The sequence below is a fragment of the Rhea americana genome, unplaced genomic scaffold (assembly GCF_003343005.1).
Source record: "Rhea americana isolate MKP2758 unplaced genomic scaffold, rheAme1 scaffold_34, whole genome shotgun sequence".
Classification (NCBI taxonomy): domain Eukaryota; kingdom Metazoa; phylum Chordata; class Aves; order Rheiformes; family Rheidae; genus Rhea; species Rhea americana.
This window is the reverse complement of record NW_028186468.1, coordinates 1,144,471-1,172,447: the sequence shown is the minus strand read 5'-3', so window position 1 is coordinate 1,172,447 and position 27,977 is coordinate 1,144,471. Positions and strand designations below refer to the sequence as shown.

The following is a 27,977-nucleotide window of genomic DNA, read 5'->3' as shown; positions in this document are numbered from 1 at the left end:
TTTAAATCTCTTATAGAAGACTTGGAACACAACCCAGACTGTACTGCTTATTAGAGGTCATTGGGGGCCCAGTTCCATAATTCTTGCTGAGATCAACTGGAATTTATGCAAAAAGTCTTAATGAGGTAAGACCAACTGTACGAACAAACATTTCAGAAGGAATCTTAAGCAAGTGAACGGATATCCACCATTTCTTCTAAATGGTTTGAAAAAACTGCTGGGTGCTCCTGGACCTATGGAATACATGTAAGTAGACAGAAGCTACTGTTAAAATCAGCAGTTATAGCAGTAAGATCCTTAGMCGAACAGTTTAAAATCCAAATCTTATTCTGAGCAATGTTTCAAAWCTGCAGTTCAAAAAACCCCCCAAAAACAAATAAGAAGCTTTTCATAAAGTAAATCCAAAGAGATTACTACTTATTCAGAAAATTGGTAAGTGGGTATATGACTGTAAAAGGACATTGAGTTTTAGACATAACTAATTTGCCAATGGAAACGTCTAAGGAACAATGGAATATTATTAAAATGATTTCATAAAAAACAATCACATGCAGAGCCTAAACYGCTGGTTATATAGCATAATATATTAGGGGCTTAAGATGCATGCATTTATGCACATACATGAAAATCGTAGGTAATGGTGTATAATTTTTCAGCTCACAGTTAGATACACGATGGGAATACAGAACTATCATTCATGCTCAACTTCATCATTCAAGTCACAATTCAAGATCTCCAGCAAAACATATGAACCAGGAGGCAATGCAATTAGGAGGCAGTAGCAATAYGAAGCGCAGAAGTCCGAGACAAGATATCCTCTCAGCAGCCATAGGAGTAGTTAGATCTGTCTGAGCCAAAATATCTAAATCAATCCCTAAATTGTTATGATAACAGGTAACTTSGAGAAAACAAACAAGCCTTCTGGATTCAAACCGAGATTACTTGAGAAAAGGAGGGACAGCCAATACAGGAAAGGATATTCAGGGTGCATCCAGAGAGTAAATGAAATTGGATTCCCAAAGAATTAAATGCATTGCGTTTGGCAAATTAGTAGCTGATTTCACCAAGCCAATTCGTAAAAAAGAACATAATGTTATCATCCTTACAATGTGGGTAGAAGGAATGCAGCAATTCTAGTTACTGATTCCCAACATGAAGTTACAGAGCTTTGTAAAGTAAAACTTTAATATTCTGGCTGGTGTAGCCTTTACCCTGTGGTAATGTGAGTGTTTGAAATGGTGCCTGAAAACAACATTTTTGAAAATAGATTCAACCATTAAAAAAAAAAAAAAAAAAGAAAAAAAGGAAAGAAAGAAAAGGCTCTCTCTCAACTTGAGGGTTGGTAAACTCTAAATAACAGGAACATCTAGCTGCTACTAATCCACATTTTTCATCATTGTGAAGGACCAGGCTGAACGCATTCAAAAAATATCTTTAAATACTGGTTCTATTCTGTGTGCTTCAGATTAGGTTTGCTGTTGCCATAGTCCAAGAAATGCTAGCAGAAGTCAGGTGGATTAACTGCCAAACAAGGATTTCACCAATTAGAATGACAAAAAAAAAAAATACTTAAATTGCATAATTATCTTCAGCTGTGGAGCTGATAGATGAAGTTGCACTACTGACACTTGAGAGAGAGAAGTATCAACATAGTCTGAACGAATTGAAGATCTCAAGCAAAGCTTTTTGCTGTTCCTTAGAAATGCTACCTTCTTCAGATTTGTGAAATGTCAGGCCTGAAGCACACAACTTCCACCCAATTCACATGAACTAGACAGCTAACCCTAGTATCGTTTTTGAAACTGGTCACCTATCATTTTAATGTAAGATTTGTGGAGTGGTGCAAGGTTACAAATAACACCAAAGTGCTGGCCTTGCTTCAACAGTCAAGACACACGAAGAGATTCAAAGATAAGTGAATAAATTCATTTTGTTAATACATAAGCAAAGTTTAGTAGACAACATTCAAATTACACCCATACRCTTACACAAATGGGTAAAAATACCTCGTATTTTTCACTGTTGTAAGCTGATGTCAAAATTTCCAAACTGATGCTGCAAGTTATATTTCTATGTTCACTTTTACTAACTAGCCCTCATATTCTAAATTCAATATAGAGAGGGTGTTCAGCACCCATGCAAACCACACCAGTGACACAGAAACTAAAATGAGGATTATGTGCTCAATTTTCTTGGCTTGCTGCCTGTCTTCAAAATGTTAAAACCTGTCTCCTCCGCTTTCTGCATCACTCAGTACCTTGTCAATACATAATAAACAGTAATGTCTGTATTACATAAATCTTTTTAGAAACAGTTTTTTGAATTCCAGGCTCATTTTTCTAGATTGATGCATCTCCAACTATAAGGCTGGCAAAAGAAACACTTCGATAAACATCCAGCACAATAGCTTTTGCTCCTCCATGACAGCAGCACGAAGCCAAGTGTTCACTCATCTACGGAATTCCAGCAAGGTTTTGCAGCCTCAGTTTTAGAGAGCGGCATCCAGAACAAGAACCCAGAAACAAAATGAAGGATAAAAATGACAAGTGTTTATTTCAGAAGATGCAGCTCAGAATTCTTCATCAGTTTAGAACTTTTGTTTGTAAGAGATTTGGACAATAAATTTTATCTCCAGTCTCATATTAAGAAATACTAATTTYTCTGTTCATATAGATTTGAATATTTCCCCTGTGCTTGCAGTGTGGTACAGAGCATCTCTCAGGACAGCAGCAATGTAAAAGCCTAATATTAAGTAACTTGAATGCTTCTTTTTATATATGCCTTCAAGAGGTTTAACCCTTCTGAGTAGGAGTGTTTACAAAATGTCACTCAGTGAGTCATACCACACTTGTGCGTGCTCCTAAGGTTCCTGCAGATGAGCTCTGAAATGAAGTGCAAACAAGAGCGCAAACATGACAAGATGCATTCCAGAACAGCACAAAGTTGTTCTGCATGAACTTCCTGGGCCATGCGGGACCGTATTGGCGCTCTCTCTCTCTCTCTCTCTCTCTTTTTCCCTCCCATATTTCCTCTATTCCTGACAGTAGCCCAAAGCATCTTGGCTTTGGGATCTCACCTGATACAGAAGTTTACAACACCTCTTGTGTTGCCTTGTGCTCTAGTTTTACGTATAATATTTCAATACAGAACTAGCAAAACCCACTAGTTCCATTGCTTGACTGTGCTGCCAGATATACCTCCTCATACTCAGGTTTAGAAATATTTTCAACCATCAATGTTAGGGAGAATGTGTCAGCTGAATTTTGTAGGCAAGAGATCAACAAATGGATATGGCTTGAAAAGCTGACTATGTTCCAAACGATCCCTGTAATCAGCTCAATTTTTTATCACTTTATTCAAAGAACTGCAGGTGACATAATTCCAACCTTTCTCCCCACACAGTGAAACCAGGGAGAAAGCAGAAAAATAAATTGAAAAATGAATTGTCAGACCAGCACAGCTACTACTTTTTTCTGACTTTTCTGTCATGTTGTTGTAAAACTAGAAGACATCCTAAAATTATAAAAGCAAAATTTGTCGTTTAAATTTCCAAGAAAAAGTAGCTAGAAAATAAGTTATTATTGGTCATTTAGAGTTTGAATAAATATTATTTTGGATATAAAAAGGAGTTTTCTCTAGTATTTTCAAGTTGTTATACAAGGACTTTCTGTTTCAGAGACTGATCTATCAGAGCACATATGGTGCAACACACTGTGAACAGACTGAACTACTATTAAAGTGAAAATACATAAAGCTGTAACTTGTATTAGCCACATTTATGACTGTTCTACTGTCTGATGGCATCTTTCAATGTCCATATTTAAAATATTTTTAAAGGTGCCTCCTATAATCTTTGCAATTTGCTATCCCATCCWCCAAAAAAGCTTTTGCTCAGCCTTCATTTCTGTTTCTAATGTTATTTCTTCACTGTGGCTTTCACTTGGACTGACTTGTCGCTTTTGACAAAATTTACTGAGTAGTGAACTGCCTCTTCTCAAGGATAAAGCAACTTATTTTTCTCAAAAAGTTCTAAACTTCATGCAATAATAATAGAAGAGTTTATGATGGGACTTTTATCTTTGATCTTGAGAAGCACAAATGTGACTAATTATTTGCTCCCGTTACTTAACGGGGTGAATTCAAAAGGAGCGTTGTACATTGTTGCCATATAATTTCATAGAATTTTGTTCTGCTTAAATTTTTAATTTTAGAGGAGTTTAATTTTTTGGGAAGCTTATTAAAACTTGTTACAATATTCTGCTACTAATGCAGATGCTTGTTCATTCCAGAGTAAAGATCTGGTTGAATATGACACTCAAAGAACTACAGTCTGTCAATGGTAACAACTGTATAACAACTGTACCTGTGGACTGTATATCTGTAATGTGTTACTACTACCAACAAATGTGGACTGTCCTGGGGATTTKGGTTTGCAAGCTGGTGCCATACGTACTTCAAGATAGATCCCMTGATTTCAGTGGAATTAGATGGACACAAGCAGGCTGTGATGGGACCTGACCCACACAAAGCTTTGAGGCAGGTATGCCTAGACCTATAGCAATCCCCATCTCCAACTGAAGGGCTTTCAAATGCAGATAAGCTGCCATTTTGGGATATAAACTAGATTATTTCTCTTGTAAATAGAAAAATTTWAAATGGCTAGGTAAGGCAGAGTAGAAATGACAAAATTTATTTAGAGCTCTTCTCTTGCCCTGCATGTACTCATAGGGTGGTCATTTCTTCCAGGCTTATTTTATCTAATTCAGTAACTTTCTAATGGGCAATTTTCCCTACTCAGACTCTTCTGGTCCCCAGGAAGCTCYCTCCATCCCCTCTAAGACCTAGCTATCTGCTCCCTGGTTCACACTGCAATCTCTCATCTGACTCTACCATGATCGGCAATGTCTGGAACTTTTTTCACTTTGAACATGTTCAACAACTGCTCATCAAAAATGTTACTATCTCTTCTCTCCATAGGACCTAGTTCCTTTGAGAGGAACAGAACCAAGAACATGCAAACGATAAAAGGGGATGCTGTCTGTCAAATGGTCCACAGGTTTTAAACAGAAACTTATCTCTAAGTCAGATTTGATGAGAGTTTTAAACTTTTGTTTCCAATATACTCCTGGAGGTCTCAGAAATGTTTTATGAACTTATGTCTTTTAAGTAATAAATAACAGTATATAAGAACTGCAGAAGCACTTTCCTGCATTTTGTATCACTTATGTGCAGCAAAATGTGTGTCAGACAAAAATCTTGGCCTCTCAGGTATTTTTTTTTAAATAGACCAAGATTATCCGACATGCACACACAAGTTATTATTTGCTATGATACTTGACAGCATCTCTTAAAACACAAAATATACAGTCCCTTCTGAGAGACCTTTGGCATCTTTTTATATGTGTGATTGGTACTTTCATTTCTCCTAGATCAGATCAGCATGCTTAAGAAAGCATTTTCACCACTACAGGTATAGGGTATGTGCCCTACAGGGTACACAGAGACACAGAAGATAAAATGTGATGCTTGAGGTGGTCAACTCAAGATTTTACCCTACCTATTTCTTTATAATGGGCTATCACACAGGGCATAAATCAGATGGTGGTGACTTGCCTTGCTAAATGCACAGAACTGACTCAGAAAATTTTTTTTGGTGGGCCTAGCAAATTGGTAGAGCTGCATTTGTGGGGGAAAAAAAACAAACAAAAAACCCAACCCTTTTCTACGTATATGTGATCCCTCCAGCACCTATGGCAGCACAATGCCTCTAAATGAGTGGTCCTTCTAGAGGGACTGCAAACAGATGCATCACSTACAACTCACAAATCTCCTGTTGTGCATCTGCACTCCATTAAGTGCTCACAGAGGAACAAGCAGGTTTACTAATGCTCAGCTGCGCTGAAATCTTTTTTTTTTCTTTTTTGAGCAGTTTCCTTCCAAAAACTTCAGGTTTTGTTCAGTTCTGTTTTGATCCATACAACAGGTAGTTTTACCCAGAAAACACAAGGTCTAACTTTGATCATGTAAGTATAACTAAACAGAGTTAAATGATTCATGAATGATCTAAAATAAAAGATGGAAAAGTGAAATATACCACATGGCATTCTGCATCCTGTGCAGAAAGAAGAACTGTAGACTTTTGTCCCAAATCCTTTGAAGGCATCTTTGAAGTGTCTGGAGAAATACTAGGTGGATGTTCTTGGATTTCAGGCTCTGCTTTATTGTCAGGGATGGGAGCTATTTGAATGGAAAGAGATGCTGTGTGTATCTCAGGCACAGGGTTACAGGCAGGTGAAACAGGCCTTTGTGGAAATATCGGCACTTCAACAGGCTTGAGCTGTTGCTGTGTATTACAATGAATGCTACTTGCTGGGTCTTGTGTCCGGGTTAATTTCAGGGTAGATATCCTACGCTTTTGAGACTGTTGTCTATGGCCTTGATAGAGAGTAGCACTAATGCCAGCTACTGTGCTCGTGCCTGCACTGGAGACTGAGGCCAGTGGTTTAGTGATTTTTTGCACATAGGACACGCTTGTGTTAGATGTTGGAGAAGACATTGTCTTCTGGACAGACTCTTCGTTAGTACAGTAGGCAGTATCTGGGGGGAGGTGTTTAGTCAGCCCGGTTGTTACTGCCTGGAKATTAATTCTGTCCTTTTTGTGATTAGTTACTCTTGCTCTCTGAAAACTTTCTTTTCTAGGGGGTGGCAGAGGTGCCTTATTTGCCAAAAGCATCCACACACAGCAAAATAACATTGAAGAAGAAACAGAAAGAAAGTAAATGTTAGCAGGAAATGTAATTCAAGATTGACTTTCATCTTCAAAAAAAGAAACTAAGATCTCATCTCAACATTGCTCAATTCAATGGAAAATCAAATTGCTCCAGTTCCTGACACTTTCTGGTGTACAGAGTCATACAGCTGGTGTTTAGAAAACCAAAAATTGCACTTGCTCACAGAAAGAGTGACCTGGGATCAGAAAGGAGTCCACAGTGGTCTGGTCTTGTCTTTTTTTTTTTTTTTTCCTTTTTTCCTAAGCAGTTATTACTAAATGAGAATTCTTTCTGTGAAATTGTTCAGATGTGTAAATCATTTTTAAAATTTCTCCACAGTGTCAAGTGACAAACTATTATTCACATCTCACACATATACACACACAGCCTTTTAAAATTTTTGAATTAAAACAGTAATAGAAGGAGTATTAACATTGAAATGTTAATCTTTTTTGGACTGATAAGTATGCTTCCAAGTTAAATTTTTTTAGCGTGMTCTAATTGTATCATTCTGCAAAATAGGCAGAAACATTATCTACCTTTGAATTAGTAAATCTTTTTCCTCAGATGTTATTTTGATGACAGATACACTTCCCTGGAGTACAAAATATCAATAAATACTCTTTGATGTCTTGGAACACTCCTAAAASGCTTTATTTGTGTACGACCTACTTTCTTGAGAAGTCTCTCTTATTCTTTGAAAGCAATTTGTCTTAATTAACCTCCAGACATAAACCCTGGGAGATTATAATTTATCTGTGCATTAAAACAGTTCTTAACAACCCACATCCACAGGTGACTTGCACAGTCTGGAAGACATCAGGATGATGTTCTATAGGGGTATCCCACCTGCACACGCTATTTCCCCAAATTAACCCCCYCACAAAATACCAAAGCATGAAACTTGGAGTGTTCAGATTACCTGAGTTGGTGATTTTTTATCCTGCAGGTTTGGCCGCACACTCCTAAAGCCTTTTGCTGTAAGAGATGAACTGCTAGTGTCTCCATTCAGTGTCTCTCTACTTCCATCATTATATGATCTCCAAGCTTTTTGTGAGGAAAAAAAGAATCAGGYCAATTTTTTTGATTAGTAGATCTATATATTGCTATCATCAAAAGAAATGTAGCTATTAAACAAACCATGGAAATGTTTGGCTATTACACAACCAACATTGCTGCTGATATCATCAAAGAAGTTATGAGAAAAAGCTTAACACTGCCACTTTTATTTTTTAAATTAAGAAAACTCAAGGATTGCCAAGGCTATTAGCAGCAGTTTTAATTCTCTCCACAGCACTCACACATAAATGAATTTTAAGCCTTAAGGTCATTTTGAAATTTTGTTGTTTCAGCCCTTGTAATAATGCAGGCTAAGAAACTTTCACAGATGAATTCTTGAATTTCACAGCTGTGTCATAGATTTTGAAAAGTATCCCAGCTCATGTAGAGGTATCTGGTCATGGTGATTTCATGACAATACCTGATTAATTGTTCCAAAAATGTTGTGTCCTATTTCCAAATCTGAGTGACATTTCCATTTCCCAGCCAACCAACTATATTTTCTCTTTATCATTTAAGCTGAAGAGACCTCAAGACATTCTTCAAATATATAGAGGAAGATACCATCCTGCCTCAGCCAAGTTACAGATGTGAAGACAAAATATTGAAAGATGGTGAGAAAAGAGAYACATATGTGAGCAGGCTGCTCAGTGGGGTGGGTACAACACATACGCCTAGGCAAGAGACTAAATACGAAATAGTAAGTACCACTGAAGGTAAAGGTGGCAAATCAGCACTTGGTATCTTATAAAACTTACTTTCTGATAAAATGCTACTGCATTACACAAAATGCTGCTTCTCAAATAACACCTGAATTTGAGGTCTTAACTATCTGTAATTACTATTACAAATTTAATGACACTTTCCTTAAAGAGTGTACATACATGGAGGAATGGAATCGAATAAATAAAAGATTATTATAATTCATCCACCTACAAAGCAATTACATTGGTATTACATGGATGCATAAAGAACAGTGCTTTACTTACCTGAATCTGGAGACTGAGATTCAGACCCTAAAAAAGAAACATCCAATATTAATTTGTGTTAGAAATAGAAACATTGATGAAAAGGATGACAAACAACACTCTTAAYCATGGAACTGCACCTTGCATCTAGTTCTGAGTTCCTTGCTCATGAATACTTTGTGGTGTCTTAACATGGAGCTAAGTTCACAGGGCCATTTCTATAACAGATATTCACAACAGGAAAACAATTTGACTCAATATTCAGTGATCTGAGTGAGGAGATATGCTTACTTCTATTTACTGTTCTTTTGCCATGACTCTGCAGATAAAGTATCAAATCTAAYTTCATCGCTGTGATCTAGTGCACATGTTAATATAACATTGGGAAAACTGGAAAACATCTGTAAATCATCAAGTATATCTTTGTTTTTTGTATTTTTTTAAAAAAATAATTAAACCATTGATCTAAACATAAGTAATCATTGTGAGTTGTGGGCTAATTAAAAATTAGGTGGGTTATAGGAACCCCACTAGGAATTAGATACCTACATATATATATATATATATATATATATATGTGTGTGTGTATGTATATGTGTGTATATACATATACACACACATCTATATATATACATGTGTATATACACATATATTTTGTTTATATATGTATGTATCTGTATTTTATCTGTATATATGTATCTGTACTTTTACAGACTGCAGTAGCTATGGTTACCAAAATAATCTACCTATGAAACCAAAGAGTATCACTGAGACTTTGCAATGGTGAAATGGGAGGGGGRAAAAAAAGAAAGAAAGAAAATAAAAAAGAAAAAATCTATATTCCTCCTCTCCCCCATCTCCAGCTGCCTATACAGAAGTATTCATAGAAGCATATCTTTCAAGTGCATCATCACTCAGTTTACTGTGTATTACAGCCAAACATATTTCAGAAACCCTTTTAAAGGCACTGGTATAATTGCAACTGTAAAAATTAACCTTGTGAAACAGTACTTTCACAGTCTCAAAACGTCTGACTTTCCAAATGAAGACAAATCCCCTCCTCCCAGCAAATTTCTTGGGATTACACAGCTTGAAAAAGACTGTATAACATATAGGAGTTCAGTGTTCCTTCCGTTACCTAAATATGCCTTAGAATATTATGCTGTAGGTAGCCAGTGTTTATTGCAYGATTAATTTCTACAGAAGGTTAGTGTGTTATCTCTGGCAGCCAATATTTGCTGGTTTTTATAGTAAATGTTGTGATTTATTGCCATTTTAGTATCAGAAAAATACCATTCCTTTAAGGTCAGCTGGAAAGACTTAATTCAAACCAAGAAGGATGCCTACAGATTTTCTCGGGGTCCCCCACCAGAATGGAATTCGCAGGTTTTCTCTGCCAGTCCAAAGCAAAAGACAGAACTTGTCTGACTACCCATATAGGATAGATTTRTGCTTTTTAAGATTTCTTAATATAATATTATTAAAAGAATCTAAAATTACAACATTTCTAAACAAGCTTAAAATCATTTTAAAGGAGAACTAATCTAATCCACTCAGATACTAGTCATAATAGCACTAGTCATCGCTCCTTTTAAATGCAAAAAAACCCAAGACACTAACAGGCTTGCACCATATGCTAAAATGATAAAAACTTGTGRCAAGAGTTGCTATGAAACAAAAATCTCATGTTTTCTAGAGTTTATATACACTAATCCCAATGACACTTCTACTGTCCTTAGAGTAGCAACCAAATTGGTTCCATAAATTCCAACAGAATTTTTATTCCTGTGGATTACTCATACACTTGAAAAGATCTAGACTTTATTTTGCAACCATTTTCTGACTCATTCCTCTTCCCATATTGTACTTGTTTGGAGTGAACATTTAGTGTTCAGATTGGTGCAGCCAGAGAGAAAACAAGAGCATCGGAGAACTAAGTAACAGACCTGTCAGCAGAAGAGAAAATCTGGTTACCCTTCTCCTCCTTGCAGAGTAATATTGCAGAAGTACATAACGGTACAGAAAGCCATTCAGGAGTAGTATATCGCTGGTTAGTTGTTATACCTGAAGCCAGCAGGTTTGGAGAACTTTGAACTCTCTTCACAGCTGTTAATGTGACAGACATGGCAGCACGTTTGCGAGCACACCCACCGCTATCTGGAAGCACAAAACAACACAAACACCAGCCCCGGACAAAGGAGCAAGCACATGCAACGTATCACACAGTGCGAGATAGGCCAAACAGACATGAAAATAAACATGCAGTTAGGGAACTGCTGCAGGTGCACGTCAATCTGCAAAATTCACAGATTAGCAGAATAACCTTTCACAAGCTTTAAATGCAATAAATCCCACAGAAAATAAGTAAGGAAAGCAAATGTTTGATGCTTAACCCACTGAGAAAATACATACATTCTGGTGCCTGCAAGACTGGCTATTTGTAGCTAATTACTCAGAACAAACAATTAATCAAGATGAAGGATTAAACGTTCCAGAGTGATATTAATCAGTAATCTGCAAATCACTTTGCTGTATGCATTAGAAAGACACCATTCATAAATTAAGCTTATGTTTTACTGGCTGACAGAGTGCTTCTGTGCCTTTCCTTGCACCCTTAAACTCAAGGATCAAAAGTGCTACGAATGGCATGCGCTCTTTTGGTTTGGTGGAACATCCTTTTTCTCCCTCTTTTTATCTAATAAACACATGTATAGCTGGAACCCAACAATATCCTGAGAGAATAATTAGAAATCAAAATCTAAAATCACAGCGAACAACACGGAACATACAGAACCTTCCTCCACAGCACCTGGGGCTTGCATGTCTCTCTGCTTTCTTCACTCTGCACTCCTCTTTCACCTGGAGCTGACATGCTGTCTTTAATGGCACTTTGTCTTTGCTATTATCAGCAGGTAGCTTTCCCACAATTTAGCTTTTTAGCAACTCTGCCATAATTACAAAAGCATGGTAATATTCTCCCCGAGTCTATTTAACTAGAATATTTTTCTGGTGTTCAATGTAAGAATCATAATTTTAATTTTCATACTCAGTAGTACTGAGATTTCACGTAAGCCACCACTTAAGTCAAGGAGAACCGCAACCATCATAAAGGTCCTTACAGTTTTTGGATGTGTCCTATAGAACACAGTTTTAGGAACATGAAGTTTTATAAAATTATGCTTAAGGGAGATCTGTTAGTGGAAAGTATTACCTATCATAGCAGTAATTTGAGCCATAGGGACACATTTAATCCACATCTCTGAGAGGAGTCAGCTCCTGGGATCTCTTGTTCATTCCAATATTCCCCTGAAAAAGCAGGGCRCATGGCCACAGTTCCTGTGGGATGTGCATTAAGTAGTTGTTCATGTTGACAAATATGTGAGTCATTGCCYTAAGTGTGAGCAGTTCTAAAATCACTGCCAATTCTTAGTCTCGAGGCAAAGGCCAAGTGACTTCTGCTAGTAATACACTAAAGCTATACTTTACTTACTTATTTACTTACTTAATTATCGGTATGGAACATGTGAAACAAAGGCAACTGTTACCAAATCTGTGTATTTGTTTCATTTTGCTTACATAAATATAGTCTAGTAGTAGTAATTAAAGCCGCATGTTCCATTCCTTTATTTTTCCCTCTACTGACATAATGCAGCAGAGATTTGATGATTTATTGATACTAAGTTTTCCTTCTTACCCAAATACTTCCAGTCTTGGACAGCATATTTTATTTGATTAATACAAGCTACTAGACACACAATTTTGTTATATTGTCATGTATTTCAGTCAAATAAAGTATTACTTTATCTGCATTTTTCTAGAACCGTCTTCCTGAATTTCAGAATAGAGAAACTGAGGTGGGAGGAAGGGACTAGTAAGTAGAGAATCATGGCAGGAAAACAAAAAAGTGTTGCTAATGTTCATCCAAAATCAGGTGCACCTTATGAACACATCTTGTAAAAGAAGAATGAACCCGATACAAATATTCCCTCATTAGAACTTTAAGAAATTCTGCTTTAATTCTGATTTAAGGAATTAATTTCTGATGTAAATAATTGAGTCAGAGAGTTTTATACTTAGTAGACCCATTATCCAGCAAAGTGTTCAGCATGGCCCCATACAGGAGAGCAAAAACAGACATTACAATTGACTGTGTATGTATATGCATAAAACACTTACTCCTGTATATTGAAGCCCATACACAAGCCTGTACCTGCATTAGCATTCTCACTAACAATCTGAACAAACGATAATGAAAGGGAGTGAACTAGCACTGAACTGAGACGTAACTGCAAAAATACACCATACATAGTTGTGCAAAACATCTAGCAAAATACAAATGTGCTTGTGTGCAAGTATTTATGCATCTGGACTCTGCCTTCCGATCTTTGTTCAGGTCAGGCTTAATACTAATGCTGAAGACAGAAAGAGAGGCCAAATTAAAGATTATCTTCGCATTTTATTTCGAAATTACAAACCATTAGTATTGCACAACTGTTATTCTATGAGCAAATGAGGATTTGCAAGACTTTAATCCATCTAAAATGCTTGGAAATATTTTTTAAAAAGTGGTACGTGTGCATATGTGCATGCCGATGYGCGCACACACACACCCCTGTCCACATCCTCTATCCTTTTTACATCTCTTGTTATAGATAATGAATTATTCAGAGATGAGAGTAATGTATTCCTAGGCATTGTTTTAACTTCTAAACAAAGGAGATCTGTTATTGCATGCAAACCTTAAATGATTCAGAATATGAAGCTGGGCAATAATTCACAATCAAAACAGCTGCCTAAAATGCACATCTGGCACAAACCAGGACCTACTATGATACATACCCTTTTGCAAACCCTATATACTCCAATCAAACCAGRAAAGACAAATAAGCACACTTAGCAGGTATTGCAAAAGCGAAAGGGAGAAAGGGGAGGTAAGAATTGCCAGGGGATATATTTTTCTGACATCGCCTTGCAAAACAAAGAGCATATAAGTACAAATTCCCTTTCCTGAATGCTAGATCAATGGAGCAAATTCACCTGTAGTGAAATAACAGAAAGGAGCCAAGTGCCAGCATAAAATAAACATCTGCTGACAGGAAAAGATAAGTAGGTGGTGTCAGCTTGCGCCACAGCTAGGAGTGTGTGCAAATTTGCATATGTATCAGASCACTCTCCAGGGTTTCGCTCTGGATGCTCTCTTCCTTTCACTAGTTCACTGTTGGCTCCTCTCCATTTGCTGACTCCCCTCCTACAGTCGCCTCTATTCAGCCTGTCTCCTTCCTCCTTCATTCATTTTGTTATGCTCCACAAGTGCTTGAAAGTGCTTAAACTCCTTCCACCCAAATCCACAGTTCCAACAGCTGCTCCCACTACAGACAGCATCACCYTAAGTGAGCTGTGTCTCTCCTCAACCAGTCTTTGCAGGCAGCGGCAGAGATTCCTAGAAGATTCCTTCTCTGTGCTCRTACAGGCTCGATTATTGGTCAAGTCCTGCTCCAAATCAGAATGGAGGCAATTCAAACCACCAATTTATTTTAGGAAGCTTTTTTTTTTWWAAAAAAAAACAAAACAAAACACTATTTCAGAGTGCCAGTTAAGCCAGTAGCATAAACTGCAGAATTGGCACAGATGACAGGACGGTGACCTTCTGTGAAGAGGTAAGAATGAGCAATCAGTGGGTAGGAACCTTTTAAATAGGCTCTTACAGTTAAAAGAAAAGGAAAACAGYACCCGAACAAAATGTTTGCTGATGATCATTCTGTCTGCTGTACTTGTGAACGGTATCATTCTCCCCTTTTGCCTGCACCATGATTTCGAATTCCAGGGTCTTTAGACTAAGGAGATTCTATCCTACTGCCAATTTGCATTCTGACTACGCAGGGGAACCTAATATTACTCTGTTACTTGATGCTGCTAAATTACAACAAATAATGATTTTAAAACTTTTTTTTTTTTTTTTTTTTTTTTTTGGTAGGAGAAGGCTTGAATAATCAAGCCCGTATAATTTGCTACAGTGATCTAAAAATGACTTCACAATCAATTCAGGCACGCTGCAGGGACCCAACAATTTCTATTCTAGTCTCCCAGACAAAATATAACAGATTAGTCCCTCTGATGACTTACATTAATAATTTTAACAAACATAAAATATCTACAGCCTCCCCGAACTGCATATCTTTTCACCCTTGGCTGCTCTTTATGTGCTTCATTTACTGCAAAGAGCTCACTTGTTTAATCATTTAAAAATTAGATGCATTTATCAGGCACTATCAGGGTGAAACTCTGGCCAAATATATTTATGGATTGACACTAAGAATCTGTTTTTGCATATTAGTTTATATCTATTTATTATTCCTCAATGCAGGTACTTCATACCCAACATCAGCTTTGCATGCATATATATAATATGAGCATTAAGCACATTTACCCCAGGCTGTAATCTCAAGTGAACTTCACAGACAGCTCAACTTTTTTTTGACTTAGTTTCTGAAAATGTCTCATGATGATAATGATGCTCATGAAACAGGCAAAGCGCTTGAAGATTTGCAGATGAAAAGCCTTATATTTCCAAATATTCTTCTGCTAATGGCTGCTTAGGCTGGGTTTAGAAAGGCACATGTGCTATTAGGCTACTATTTTTAAATTGTGACACAATTTGAACACCAAAAGGAACTATGAGCCAAAGTGCCTTTGGTACTTCTGAAAACCACCCCTGTAGCTTATGTCTATTTCCCTGCTTTTGCAAACATGTTTAGGGGCCTTCAGCTGTTGAATTTTCCTTCCTAACATGTAGTACAAAATTAACATCAAATGCTAAAAAATCCCTCCCATATATGGTAGAGTAATGAAAACCAAAGCTCTTCAAAACATTTCTCTGTAGACAAAAATATCTTCCGCAGGGCTGGCTGAGACAGACTGCCAAGTCTGCAGCCACAAGGAACACTGGATTAGAAGAGCCCTCTCTAAGCAGTAGACTTACTTACATTTTCTTTTTAAATCTCCATATGCACCAAGTCTACTAGCTTTGCCCCTTCAACTGATACTGGCATTAAACTAGAGTACTCATTTAACTGTAACACACCTGCCAAATCAACAAAATCTGATAAAATCCAATTCCTATTATAAAGCAGCAAAATATCCCCAGATTTGAAAGGACTGCTACATTCATTTTATGTCCAAAACCAACACATYGTAGAAAAAGATAAGAACCAACTAGACCAAACAACATGCAAAACAGCTTTCATTTAAGTCGTATTCTTCCTTAGTAAATTGATACTTCGACAACAGATAGGTGCAAGATGTTCACTCTATGCTCTGCTTCCTGGAGGAAGCAATCTACATCAATAGAACTGATATGAAATACCGCTTTTTTTGGTCAATACCTGCTTTTAGCATTGCTGGCATGTCAGTATCAAGTGTATACAAGAAGAAAACAGTGGTTTTGGATGTGTACGTGCACAGTAGCTTCAAATTCAGCTTACAGTCATGGTATCTTTTGGTAACTGTAGAACATTATAGGTGTGTTCAGGTCTTTGGCTGGGTTTTCAAGTCTCTTGTGTGATCAGAAGAGTCRGTCATTCAGACACATGGTTGACTTAAAACTTGTGTCTACTTCTCTTGAGAATTTCTACCTCACATGAGAAATCTCAGTGCAATGTGGAACAATAAAATCATGCCTCAGAGCTCCAGTAATACAAACTAGTAATTTAGATCGCTGACGCTGAATCTGCATTTTTTCAAAGTACAAGCRATAAAATGACATCTATCATATTTTAACTCACTCATAAGATTGCAATGCACAATCTAATTATAGTTAAATGTGTGATGATTTGCTGAGTTACTTCTGAAATTACAGTTCTACTAAGTAAGGAGTTTTTCACTACTACCTTAATTACCCAGACTGACATGTTGATGAAAGAAGTCTTCACTAAAAATACAACAGAGCTCATTTTGAATAGTATTTCAGTAAATGTAATCCCTATCAAAACTTTGTGCAGCTCCTTCCCCACTACCGCAGTTAGTGTCTGTGAGAGACGAGAACCACCAAAACTGTGGGGAAAAAAAGCCAGACTCAACTAAGACACCTTGTTTATCCTGCTTACCATTGTATTTACAAATGCAGTAGTTTCAAATGAGTAAATACGTATTTTAACTTAGCATAAGAAATCTGTATGAGATCCTGGTCCTCCCGAATTACGGCCATTATCTGAGATGATGGGAAGCCGGGAAGCCTAATTAACGCAGAAGTGTATGAAATAGCAAACTCTTCCATGGGAGACCTGACTCCAGGGATTGAGAGCRCGCTGCTGAAGCGCCAGAACTGGCTTCACAGCTAGTTCAGGCCCTGCAAAATATATTTTGCTTTTTTCAAGTTGTCATGGAAGCAGCAACGGTCCTACAGGTGCAGCACTGGGGTCTGTAATAAAGTCTATTAGCTTGGAGAGTATGTGTATTTCTCTTYGTGTGCCACAGTTAACCTGCAAACTGGACAGTTCTCCTATGAAGCAGGAGGAGTTGACTCTAACGGTGAATTGGCACTAGCCGTGAACCAAGCTGCTCTCCAAAGGCCTCTTCCCACTTCCAGCACAGCCAGCTGCGCTGCTTACTGACTTCAGCGATTCAGGATCAAGTACTAGTACCTTGTCACAGACCGTTTCGATGGCTTTCCGTAGCGTACGGGACCTCATCTGATCAACACTATGATACTCCTATCACAGCAGTCTGAGTGAAACTACAAACRCCATAAATATTAAACAGTTATTCTCTTCTGGTTATGCAAATGTAGCTAATAACATAGGCCAGTACTTGCATGCCCTTTAATTTAGTGACAGTTGAGAACAGAAATAAAGTATTTCAAAGCACAGGGGCTTTTTCTGAAGAAAATCTGATGTTTTAACATCACTTTTCCATAGCTTTCACATCACCGCACAACATATTTTTACGTTAACCATACACATACAAAACTTACACACATAATTTATAGCTTAAACACAGAAAGCTAAACATGCATGTATATTTTATATAGCCATATATATTCATACATATAAAAACATGTATGCAAATTTTATATATGGGGTACACAAAAGCATGTAACCAGACAAATTAAAAAAAAATGGTTAATTTAACTTTATCTCCAAACTATGTATAATCTGTTCATGAACATTCACATAAATTTGGGACCTTCCTGGCTTATTCAACAGTATATAAGAATAAATAAAAATCTTGCAGAAGCAGCATACCTGTATTCATTTTGACCCTGGAGGATTTGCTATAAAAGTCTTCAGATTTCCTGCAGAAAATAAAACGATCTATTAATTTGCACAAGACAAGAGTACGGGGTACAAAAYGGCAGCAGGATTTTTCAGAGGGGTGGAGAATCGATGTCATACAAATGACAGTCCTATTTTAACACAGCTTTAATTAAATTGGCACCACTTGTCCCTCCAAAGTTAAAAATGAGCTGTCGTTTCCATTATAAGCAACTCTATTTTGAAGTGTTTAGTACCTCTGCTATGAACATTTGCTCAGGGATTAAAAAGCAGTGATTTGKTTTTTTGTCTTAAAACTATGAACTAGAATGAACTTTGGTACAGGAATTTGGAAATATCTTYAAAGGCCGCTTATAGGCTTTATCCACTCTTTTATGCAAACAAAGATATAAGGAGTAAGCCTCTAACATTTTTCAAACAGTCAAAGCTTTTTGCTTTTTTCACAGGTTATAAGAAAGAGGTATGGTTATGTTCACCCAGCAGTTTAACGTGTTTCTGCAGACCCTGAGACTGTGACTGCTGCTCGTGCTATTGCCAAGCCCGGAATCGGGGCCTCTTCCARCCCCGCGGGGATCCATTTCGAAGGCTGCAATGGACTTAACAGGTGAGGAATCAAGTCACCACACTCGGCTCCCAAATCCCTCTTTGTGCTTTCTGAAGGGTAACATTTTGCATCAAAATAAATGAAAATTACATTAACCTAAAAAGCATACATAACTTGAATCTCTTTACTTAGGTATCCCAAAGCTACACAGTATTTACAAGCAAACAGCAACAAAACAGAACAAGCTACGACCGCGGAGAAAGCAGGACATCCTGTACCCAGAGGCTGCTCTAACCTACTGAGGTGTATCACAGGACAAACTAGGAAAGTATTTTCCCTTCCACTGCCAGGTTACGTTACAGCTTTATCTTAGGATCAGATTCTTTGATCTCTCTCCTGTTCAGCCTCTTTGAGCTATTGCAGGCGCATAAAGGGAGGTGGGAGGGAAGGATGAAATACGCACAAAAGGTTTCCAAATACTACCACTAGTAAAAATGCCACAGACTGCGTGCGGCACACTAGCAGCCCTCGGCCGTGTCACACACGCACTGGCTGCTCTAATTTGCCTTAGTGAATGGGTAGATACACTGAAGGCCAAAAAACTGATGGGTAAAAAAGAGGTCTTTCTCTCCCTGCGCTGTTCCCTCATCCAGTGCAATATAAAACAAATGGATAATTAGAACTTTTGAAGTAATAATGCTTTTCTTTAATCCATTTTAACATTTTAAAAAAATATAACACTGCTCAACTATGTTGGAATAAGTTGGAACATACACACAGGGACCTTGTTTCTAACAGGAGACTCACGATACTAACGTTTAAAACAAACGGGAATAAAATACCAACACAGAATTCCAGCAAAACTCAACAGCAACCCTGAACTGACTACACCTCTGAAGTTATAACTGAATTACTGTATTTTCTCCTATTGACAATCAGGCCCAATACTCTGCTGCTTGGAAAACTTCCATACTGGTTAGTGATAAATTATAATCCTGAACTGGAAGTAATTAGCTGAACTCTGCTGTTACTCAAAGTCAGTCTGGGGACCAAAAGGACCCACGTTAAAAAAACTACTACCTAAGAGCTATGGAAATAGATAAGGGGTGGTAAATAAAGTCTTATTATATTTATGCTGTAGCTGCCAGTAAATCACCTTTGAGAATTTCCAAGAGACTGTTTAAAGCAAATGCACTCTATTTTGTTTGTTTTTGATCAATTTTCTTTGACTGTAACTTTAAATTTGCTTAACAGCTACAAATTATTCTTAACGCCTCTTTCTGGAATGTTTTCAGGCTGCTAGAGCCCACACCATTTTCAAGCCTTCCTTTAGCTTGGAACTGAATCACTGATGATACCAAAAAAAAACAAGCTACAAAATACATTACATTTACTTCCAGAAAAGAGCCACATACAGAATGCTTGGAACATTGCACTGCCAAAATAATTTCTAGCAGGTGGCCTCAACATACTTACATRCTGTGCTTAATTCTTGCTCAAGGCTTAACAGACAAAACTTGGTTTTAGTACAACTTTGTTTTCCACAGGAACTGTCCTATCCGGACAGCTTACACTGTATTGCTGATGCTCGGAGAGGRATTGCGTACAAGCCACTACCATTTATACTTCATCTCGTTTTGCAAAAGAACAAATTAGTCTTGCATAACTGAAAAGCATGCACATATATATGGCAATATCAATTGCATCCACCCAAACAGGCAGCCTTGCATTTTAACAAACTGCCAGAGCTCATCTGAGATGGTTTGAAACTCTATGCTGGTAAAGAGCTGCAGTAGTATTCAAACACTTAATGACGCTAGCAGTAGGACAGAAAGAAATGCAGTGAACTCGGTCAGATGTCTGAAAGCATTTTACTCAACAGCATTTCAAGAAACCTTCAAGAGTCTTACTTCAAGAAATTGGGGGGAGGGAAAGAAAAGAAAAACAAATTCCATTTGCTTTGTACTTCTGTGCCTACTTCCTGAAAACTGTTCTGTGTGAATGACTTTGTAGATGGCTCTAAAACAGATCCCTGAGACAGGTGACATGGATTTTCCAKGCAAGTCTCTACTGACCAAAAAGAGTACCTAGTGACCAGCCTAGACAGGATAGCTGGCTTTAGGTAGCTAACACCACAGGGGAAGGAATGCCCATGACTACAGYGCAGCCATAAAGTGCTCCTGGCACCCAGCAGTTTGCAAGATCAGAGCCTGCTCTTCTCATTTGGGTCAGGCAGGTTTTCTGCCAAGCTCATACCTGACCTTAAATGATGAGGGAAAGGAACGCTGAGTTTGTTGACTACAGTAGCATGTCTGCTTTCACAGAGGAAGATCTAGGGTAATCTTCAGGGCTTCAACAACTGCCTTCAGTTGGCAGAAGTAATGGAGTGGGAAAAAAATGATTGCACTAATGTGCAAAAATGGGTCTGTTCAGCTGAATACAGCTGCAGTCACCACTGGTATAGTTTCTCTAAATTCATAAGATGTATTGCTCTGTTATTCCTTGATAACTCCCTATTTCTTACCACAAAGAGATCACCTCAGCTCAGGAATACTTGGCACTCTAGGAGATCACYGAAAACCTTTGTGGGAACATCACTGACACCAGTTCTATTTTCTCAAAAGAGACTGTGATAGCTAGTTGAAATTGCCTCTTCTGTTCCTAAAAGTCCTGAACTGTGGGGTAACTGTAGGGAGCCATTCTGTCACCCCTTCTGTTCCACGTTCATATGGAGCTATAAAAAGGGTTAGTGAGAAGTCACAAAAATTTGTGCCACCCCCGGTATATTCATGAATGCAAGCTGCATTTCTCTACTTCTAGAGCTTTAATTCCATTACTGATGAGACCTTAGAGCACCTGGAGACCTGAGGTAAGAGCTCCAACATCCAGCTAAACAAATGTGAGCAAGTACCTTGTGAATCAAGGCCTAAAAGAGCAGTAACATGCTATCATCTGCTCACACTTCACAGAAAGCGCTAAGCTCATTATTGTTAATAATCATAACATCTATAGTTAGAGGTTGTCAGAAGTTAGAATTATTTTTCATGTATAATTCTGGAAAAAACTGGGGGAATAAAGGAAAAGAGGAGATTTTATTTTTTGGGGAGTACATCCAGAAACACTGACAATTAACATGGCAGCTAAATTCCTAAATTAAAAYATTGAAAATTCCTCAATACTATATAGAAATATCAGATCAAAATCCTCCACCTCATGGATAATTTTCAGGAGTTTTCCAGCTCCTGCTCTGYGGCTAGGAGTCTGAACACCTTTGAAATAGCAGCCTTGCTAGCTGTGTTGGTAACCCAATGTGCAAATCCYGGAAACTAGCTGCCTCCTTTCTTAAACTGTTTTTTCTGAAAGGCTGTTGAGAAACAAGGTAGTATGTTACCTTGTTTGGCAAACTTTGAATCAGAGCATTTGGCCTATTGTTTCACTTTCAAAAAATCCTATCAGTTTCCAAATTGATTGTGTCTGAAAACATTTTTGACTTGCTCTACTTAATATAGTCAGAGTTTGGAAGAAGCTTAAAGGCAAAATTTATTACCACACACACACACACACACACACACTCACCAGTAGTTTATTACAAACATTCTTGGTGCTGGGCACTAGCGTAAATTGCAAGTTTGACTGACTAGAACCAACTAAATATTTTCCTTTTGTATTCAACACAACATTCATAAGATGACAGAGATCAGCTAAATAGTTAATGGAATAATGATTTTTTTAAAAATTGATTCAAAGTTATGTTATTTACCCCCTTGCCCTGTCACCAAAAGTAGTATAAAAATGAGATCAAAATTTTGTTTTTATGCTAGTTATTTATATTCATCGTTAAGCAGGGAGAACCACGTAGAACTGACATCAGAACAGGACACTACTGCACTATGTTATTTAAAAAAAGCCAAAACTTTCAACATTAGATTTTAGTGCAGATACGTGCTCACAGGATTGCAAAGTGAGTTGCTAATGTTTAGCTCCTCTCCCCGCCATATCGTTCAGAATTGTGTTTGAGAAGTGAATTTAGAGGATCATATTTTCCACATTGCCAAATGTGACTTACTCCTAAAAGACTTTCTTCAATGACTTCCTACCTACAGCTGAAGCATGTAAACTCTGCCTAAGCAGAGGCAATGAGGAAACTTCAACATTAATGTCCACAGACAYGATCTGAAGGGAAAAATAAAAACAAACTGCTTTTATGGCGCACACACAGTACCTGGAACTCATTAGATGTTTCCTCAGTCATTCTGAAGGCTTTTTTAAAAAATCAAGTAAACTTACTTGTTTGCAGATGCACAAAAGAGCCCTTGTCCGGCCAGCCAAAGCCTAGACAGGAAATTCTAGTTGCCACAGGCATCTATCTATGCACTGCTTCACCCTGGGCTCAGTGGTAGCAAAGCAGTTCTGCTCAGTTAGACACAGATGCACAAAAGATCTCAACACCTAGATCTCCAGAAGACAGGAGTCTTTACTAGGCATCCCTAGCTCAATACTCCAGTATACACAACTCCTGCAGTCAATTTTCACCCTACTGGCTAGCACTACATAGTACCTTGTTCAATACATAAGCTTTCTAAATCACTCTTTGGAAACATGGAAACTATAGACTGAACAGCCATCAGGAGCCAAATCAGGACATGCCAGTCTTTTCACCATTATCAGGTCCCTGTCTTTTAGGTAATGCAGCATTTAGCTTATGTGCCCAGAACTCACCTTACTGTCAACCTTTTAGACATTCTTTAAAATTTTTACTCCAAATCTATCTCCAGGAAGACTTAAATAAAAATGGCATCATACACCTAATTTTCTATCTTCATCAAGACATAAACCCCAGGCAGCATTAGAGCTATGCTCCTGTTTAGAATGCATTATGTGATGGTTACATTTGTGTTCATTAGCTCTCTGCAATTAAGAAAAACATTACAAACATAACAAAATTATTTTCATTGCTTGTTTCCAGTATTTTTCAAATTAGTAGTCACTTACAAGTTTCAAGTATCATCAATAACTGGCATTGGCAATTCCCATATTTATACAGCACAGTAAATAATGCATTCCTGCTTCTTTCTACTGGGTACGGAACATGTAAGAATTTGAGACTAAACATGCATAAACCTCCATCTAAATTTCTTCCAATGGGTATCTAGGGGTCTTTTTTTTTTCCATGAGCCCACAGCACTCCCATTAGAATCAGTGAGAATAGTGTTTACTCATGAAAAAAAAAATCCTTTCCTATTCTTTCCTTTTTTTTTTTTCCTTTTAAATACAAAACAGACTTCCCTTAATTACTGTAAGATAATGTTATATCTATTTAACAGAGTTAGACCAATGTGCAGGGTGACATAAGACTCCATAATATATTCTTAGCCAGTATGCTGAAGTAGCAGGATTTTTAAAAAAAAAATTTTTTTTTTTTAGTAACATGCTCATAAAGACAAAAATAAAACTTGTGCAACTTACAAGATGAACTAACATATTCACTGTAATATTTTAATCCTTGTTATTTTCTAAGATGTAAACCTAATGGGATCACACTGTGTAAGTTGCAGTGCTCTGAACAAGTGCTTAAAACTTTTGGCCAATTTTAGTGAAGTTTAACAGAGAAGCAGAGGTCTCAAAAAAATTAAAYGCCTACAAGTTCTGCGAGAAATTCCTACGTCAAAGGCCATATCAAAGCCCGACTGAGTGATATATCCTAGCACTATTAGATATAAGTGAAACGGGAAGGAAGGTTCTGGAGGCTGATAACTAACGTAGTTTGAACTCAGAGCTGCCTTAGTGTGAWTCATTTCAGAAGAGTGTGTCTACGTTAGCAAGCAGAGTGAAATTCTGCAGTGAAACAGCAGGTGCTGAAGTCTGTCATCCAACCAAGGGCTGATCTTAGATCGGCTCTATGCAGTTCTGGTGGACTGAGCTCCCCTTGGCAGAGGGACCRTGCCAGCCACTCTCCTTGAGCCCATCCTGCAGTTTAGGTTTGCTGGTGGATATGTGGGCCTGCACTGTGAACCCGCTCCGTGATGCCAGCTGAAGCACAGTAAAATGGGGCATGATCAGAATATCTTCGTTCAGATTAGCAGCACAGGTCTGAAGCAAAAGCTAGAGCAGACTTATCCACTGTCAGTCTGAACAGACATCAAGCTTTTTCGGTTCTGCTGCTCAGGGAATGCCTTGCAGCACTTCGACGCTGTACACTGACACATATCAGACTCCAGCAACAAAAAGATCAAGTGATAGGTAAGCAGCATTACACTCAAGTACCAACCAATAAGCTCCATCAAGGACCACGGATGTCCTTGGGAACGAGACTCTCTTAGTTTCTGTTCATGTTCGATCTGTAGTACCTAAATGGCAGACAGCATTTAGATGCTTCAAAGTAGCTCAAATGCTATGAACTTCTATCTTCCCTCCTGTCAAGCTCATTAAAACCCCAAATCATGTTAAAATGATTTATTTTGGCCTGCTTTATCCCATGATATTTGTCTAATTATTAGCTTTCCCCCTCATTTCTGAAAAATCTTAGTGGTGTTTAGCACAAGTATAGTCCTGTTCAAGGGTTTACCTGCTTACAGGAAAGTGTTTAGTAGCAGTGATACCRTGTGCTCTCAAAACACAGGAAAAAAATCATTATATACAATACATGAAAGACTGAACAACTAGCTTTGCAAGCTTATTTGCATCCTTTACTAATACTATATTTTACACTTTCCCAAAGTGCATAATCACCAATTTTCATTTCAAATACCTTTACCTCCCCTCCCCCGACACATTATACACCTCAAAATAATACAACTTCCACTCTTTACACTAGTAAGAGCAGCGTGCAGTCTACTGGTTTCATACCTTATAAAGTCCTACATGCTTCAGTGTTATTTAAAGCAAAATAGCTAGTGTTCTTGCCTAGTATAAATAGCCAAAGAATGACTAACAATTATAGCTGGTAGCACAGCTAAGCTCACATTACTAAAAGCTGTGGATACTAGTTACCTGTACTCACTAAGTGGGTACATTCAGAAGTCCTAGAGGTTTGACTCATTTTTAAAGACTGGATGGTTATCTTTTTCTCTCCATCTCAATTTTTAATTCCTCACCAGCACCTTTTGGGTGTCTGTTTAACACACCCTTTACTGACCTAGACCAARTGATACACAGCATAATATTGAAATTCACAAAGGTTAAACTCAGTGATATAATTTGGAATAACAAAGAGAGAAAGAGAAGGCATATCCAAAGGCTCACTCTTCACAAACTTGGGAAGAAAAAGCGATTTTTAATTTGGGAAGAGACTACAGTATCTGTTAGAGCTAGAAAGAGAACAAGAAAGACCGCGAGAAACCTGAAAGATAATCCTTGATATCCGACAGGCTGACGATTGACTTAAAAGCAAACACGAAGTAACTATGAATACCCTAAAGGGGACATGAAGAAAAAAAGATTACAGTTCTTCTCCATATGGCTCTCAAGCAACTGCACAATGAAATTATACTAAGTTGTCAATGTATTTTACTAAAACATATWGAAGGGTTTTCCCACTACTGAGAATCAGTAATGGAAGTTAATTAACTTATGTAAGCTATAGCTTCTTGTCTGGAGATTTAAATTCCAAAGGTGGYCAGCTCTGGCGCTCTAGATGACTGCAGAGATCACGGTAGGYACTGACCATCAAGCAGRAGTCACCAAAATAACCTGGAAAGCTGCTGAGAGCCATTGGGAAAMMAAMMAGSMARRMAAAMCAAAMMMAAMMAMAAMAAMAAAMAMAMAMAMACAAAMAAMMMMAAMCCARAAACCCCAGTCTTAGGGAAATCAGTTTCTGCTGCATAGCATGAGAAAGACATTTTCAGGCCCTGAACTGATAGTTGTCAAAACCTGTTCCCATCTTTCCTAGTTAAGCTCTGTTTGTGGAGGGGATCTCATGAAGCAGGTACAGTATTAAACAATGATACAACAAATAAGCTTAGTTTGGTTGTCTGGGATGCACACCTGTAGCCATGCCTGAATGGCCAGGTTCACAAGCTAATCAAATCAAATCAACCTGCACACCTAACAATCAGCATAGGACTKCATTTTTATGAATTTCAACCATTTTCATGTCATTTTTAATCCTTCAATGACATTTCATGGACAGAATTGGAACACTGCTTTGAGTAGTCTTACATACTCCGAGGCTTCCTTAAGCCAGATGCTACTTGGTGTAGTAACTTATCCTCTRTAACAGGGCACTAAACACGGCTTCTATACCTGGCTCTGTCATTGGCTTTCGATATATCATTTCACTTTCTGTGCCTAGMTTTCTCTTATCCTCCTTTGTCACTTTAGGAGGGGACTGTCTCCTCTCATCTGTTTCTGCAGATACAGATGATGGGATCACAGTCTCTAAGATGCATCCCTTCCCCAGTGAGCAGAAGGTGCTTCATACCAATCAACACTGAATCCTTGTATTTTAGTTGACTGCCTTCAATCTTTTTTTTTTTTCCCTTCAAGATTACAGGTTCTTAGGAAAGGAGACTATTTCAGATCTGTTTATCTGTTTTTGTATGCCTCAAGGAAAAATGGGATGTCGGGCCTTGATTAGCACATATATGATAAGGGAAAGTAAAAACAAAACAAAAAACAACAACAAAAACCCCTAAACCCTACCTCTATAGCAAGTTAGGAAATTTCAAGAGATCAGCCAAACCAAGAAAGAATCAGAGAACATGGGTTGCAGATACTTGGAATGACAGTCAAGTAAATAACAAAGAAAAAAATAACATATTGACAGATTTTTTTTTTTTTTGGGGGGGGAAGTGTTGATCAAATACAAAGGAAATGTTTTAAGTTTCATTAATGGTACCTGTCTACCCCTCTGGTCACTGGATAAAYGGTAGCTGCTAAGAGCTACCATCTTCAGAGAAGAGTTCATCTAACTCTTACCTATATAGTATAAGGTTTCTACTGCAAGAATGGTTATCCATGTAACCACTGTTACTTATTATATTTTATAAAGTTTATATTTTCTGCTTGAACATAACGTTTCTGTGAGGCCAAATTTACAATTATTCAATTTAACTTTACTAATCAAGGGACTGRTTACATGCCCCCTACCCATTTATCTCCAGCAATTACAGATAATATATTTTAACTAATGGAGTAAAATATTAAATAATTCAGTAAAATATTTAATCATTGGTCACGCTATCTCATYACCTCTTTCTCAGTTCATGCTTTTATACACACTTAGATAAATATATTACTCTAATATCTGACTTTCTAGTCTGCTGAGAAAGCATCATATGATGCTATCACTCTGTTATTCTTGCTGCTCTTACAATGAGAAAGAAAATCGCTCAATACATTGGTTCAGGATTCCTAACAGTGAAGGTCA

The 27,977-nt window shown here is 37.7% G+C and overlaps 1 protein-coding gene and 1 long non-coding RNA gene across 2 annotated transcripts in view; both read right to left on the bottom strand.

Annotated features, from left to right (window-relative positions):
* The window catches only part of SORBS2 (sorbin and SH3 domain containing 2), a 79,353-nt gene extending 67,320 nt beyond the window's left edge, over positions 1-12,033 (bottom strand). Inside the window, exons 1-5 of the mRNA XM_085311306.1 lie at positions 12,009-12,033; positions 10,862-10,954; positions 8,819-8,845; positions 7,693-7,817; positions 6,095-6,715 (exon numbers count right to left, since the gene is read on the bottom strand). Of these exons, the coding sequence (XP_085167432.1) occupies positions 6,095-6,715; positions 7,693-7,817; positions 8,819-8,845; positions 10,862-10,954; positions 12,009-12,033 (891 nt within the window). The remainder of the gene's footprint in view (positions 1-6,094; positions 6,716-7,692; positions 7,818-8,818; positions 8,846-10,861; positions 10,955-12,008) is intronic.
* Positions 12,034-12,036: 3 nt separating this feature from the next.
* Positions 12,037-27,977, bottom strand: part of LOC146592227 (uncharacterized) — an 82,599-nt gene continuing 66,658 nt past the window's right edge. The window contains exons 4-5 of the long non-coding RNA XR_014896621.1: positions 18,037-18,086; positions 12,037-12,133 (exon numbers count right to left, since the gene is read on the bottom strand). This is a non-coding gene — a long non-coding RNA (uncharacterized LOC146592227). The remainder of the gene's footprint in view (positions 12,134-18,036; positions 18,087-27,977) is intronic.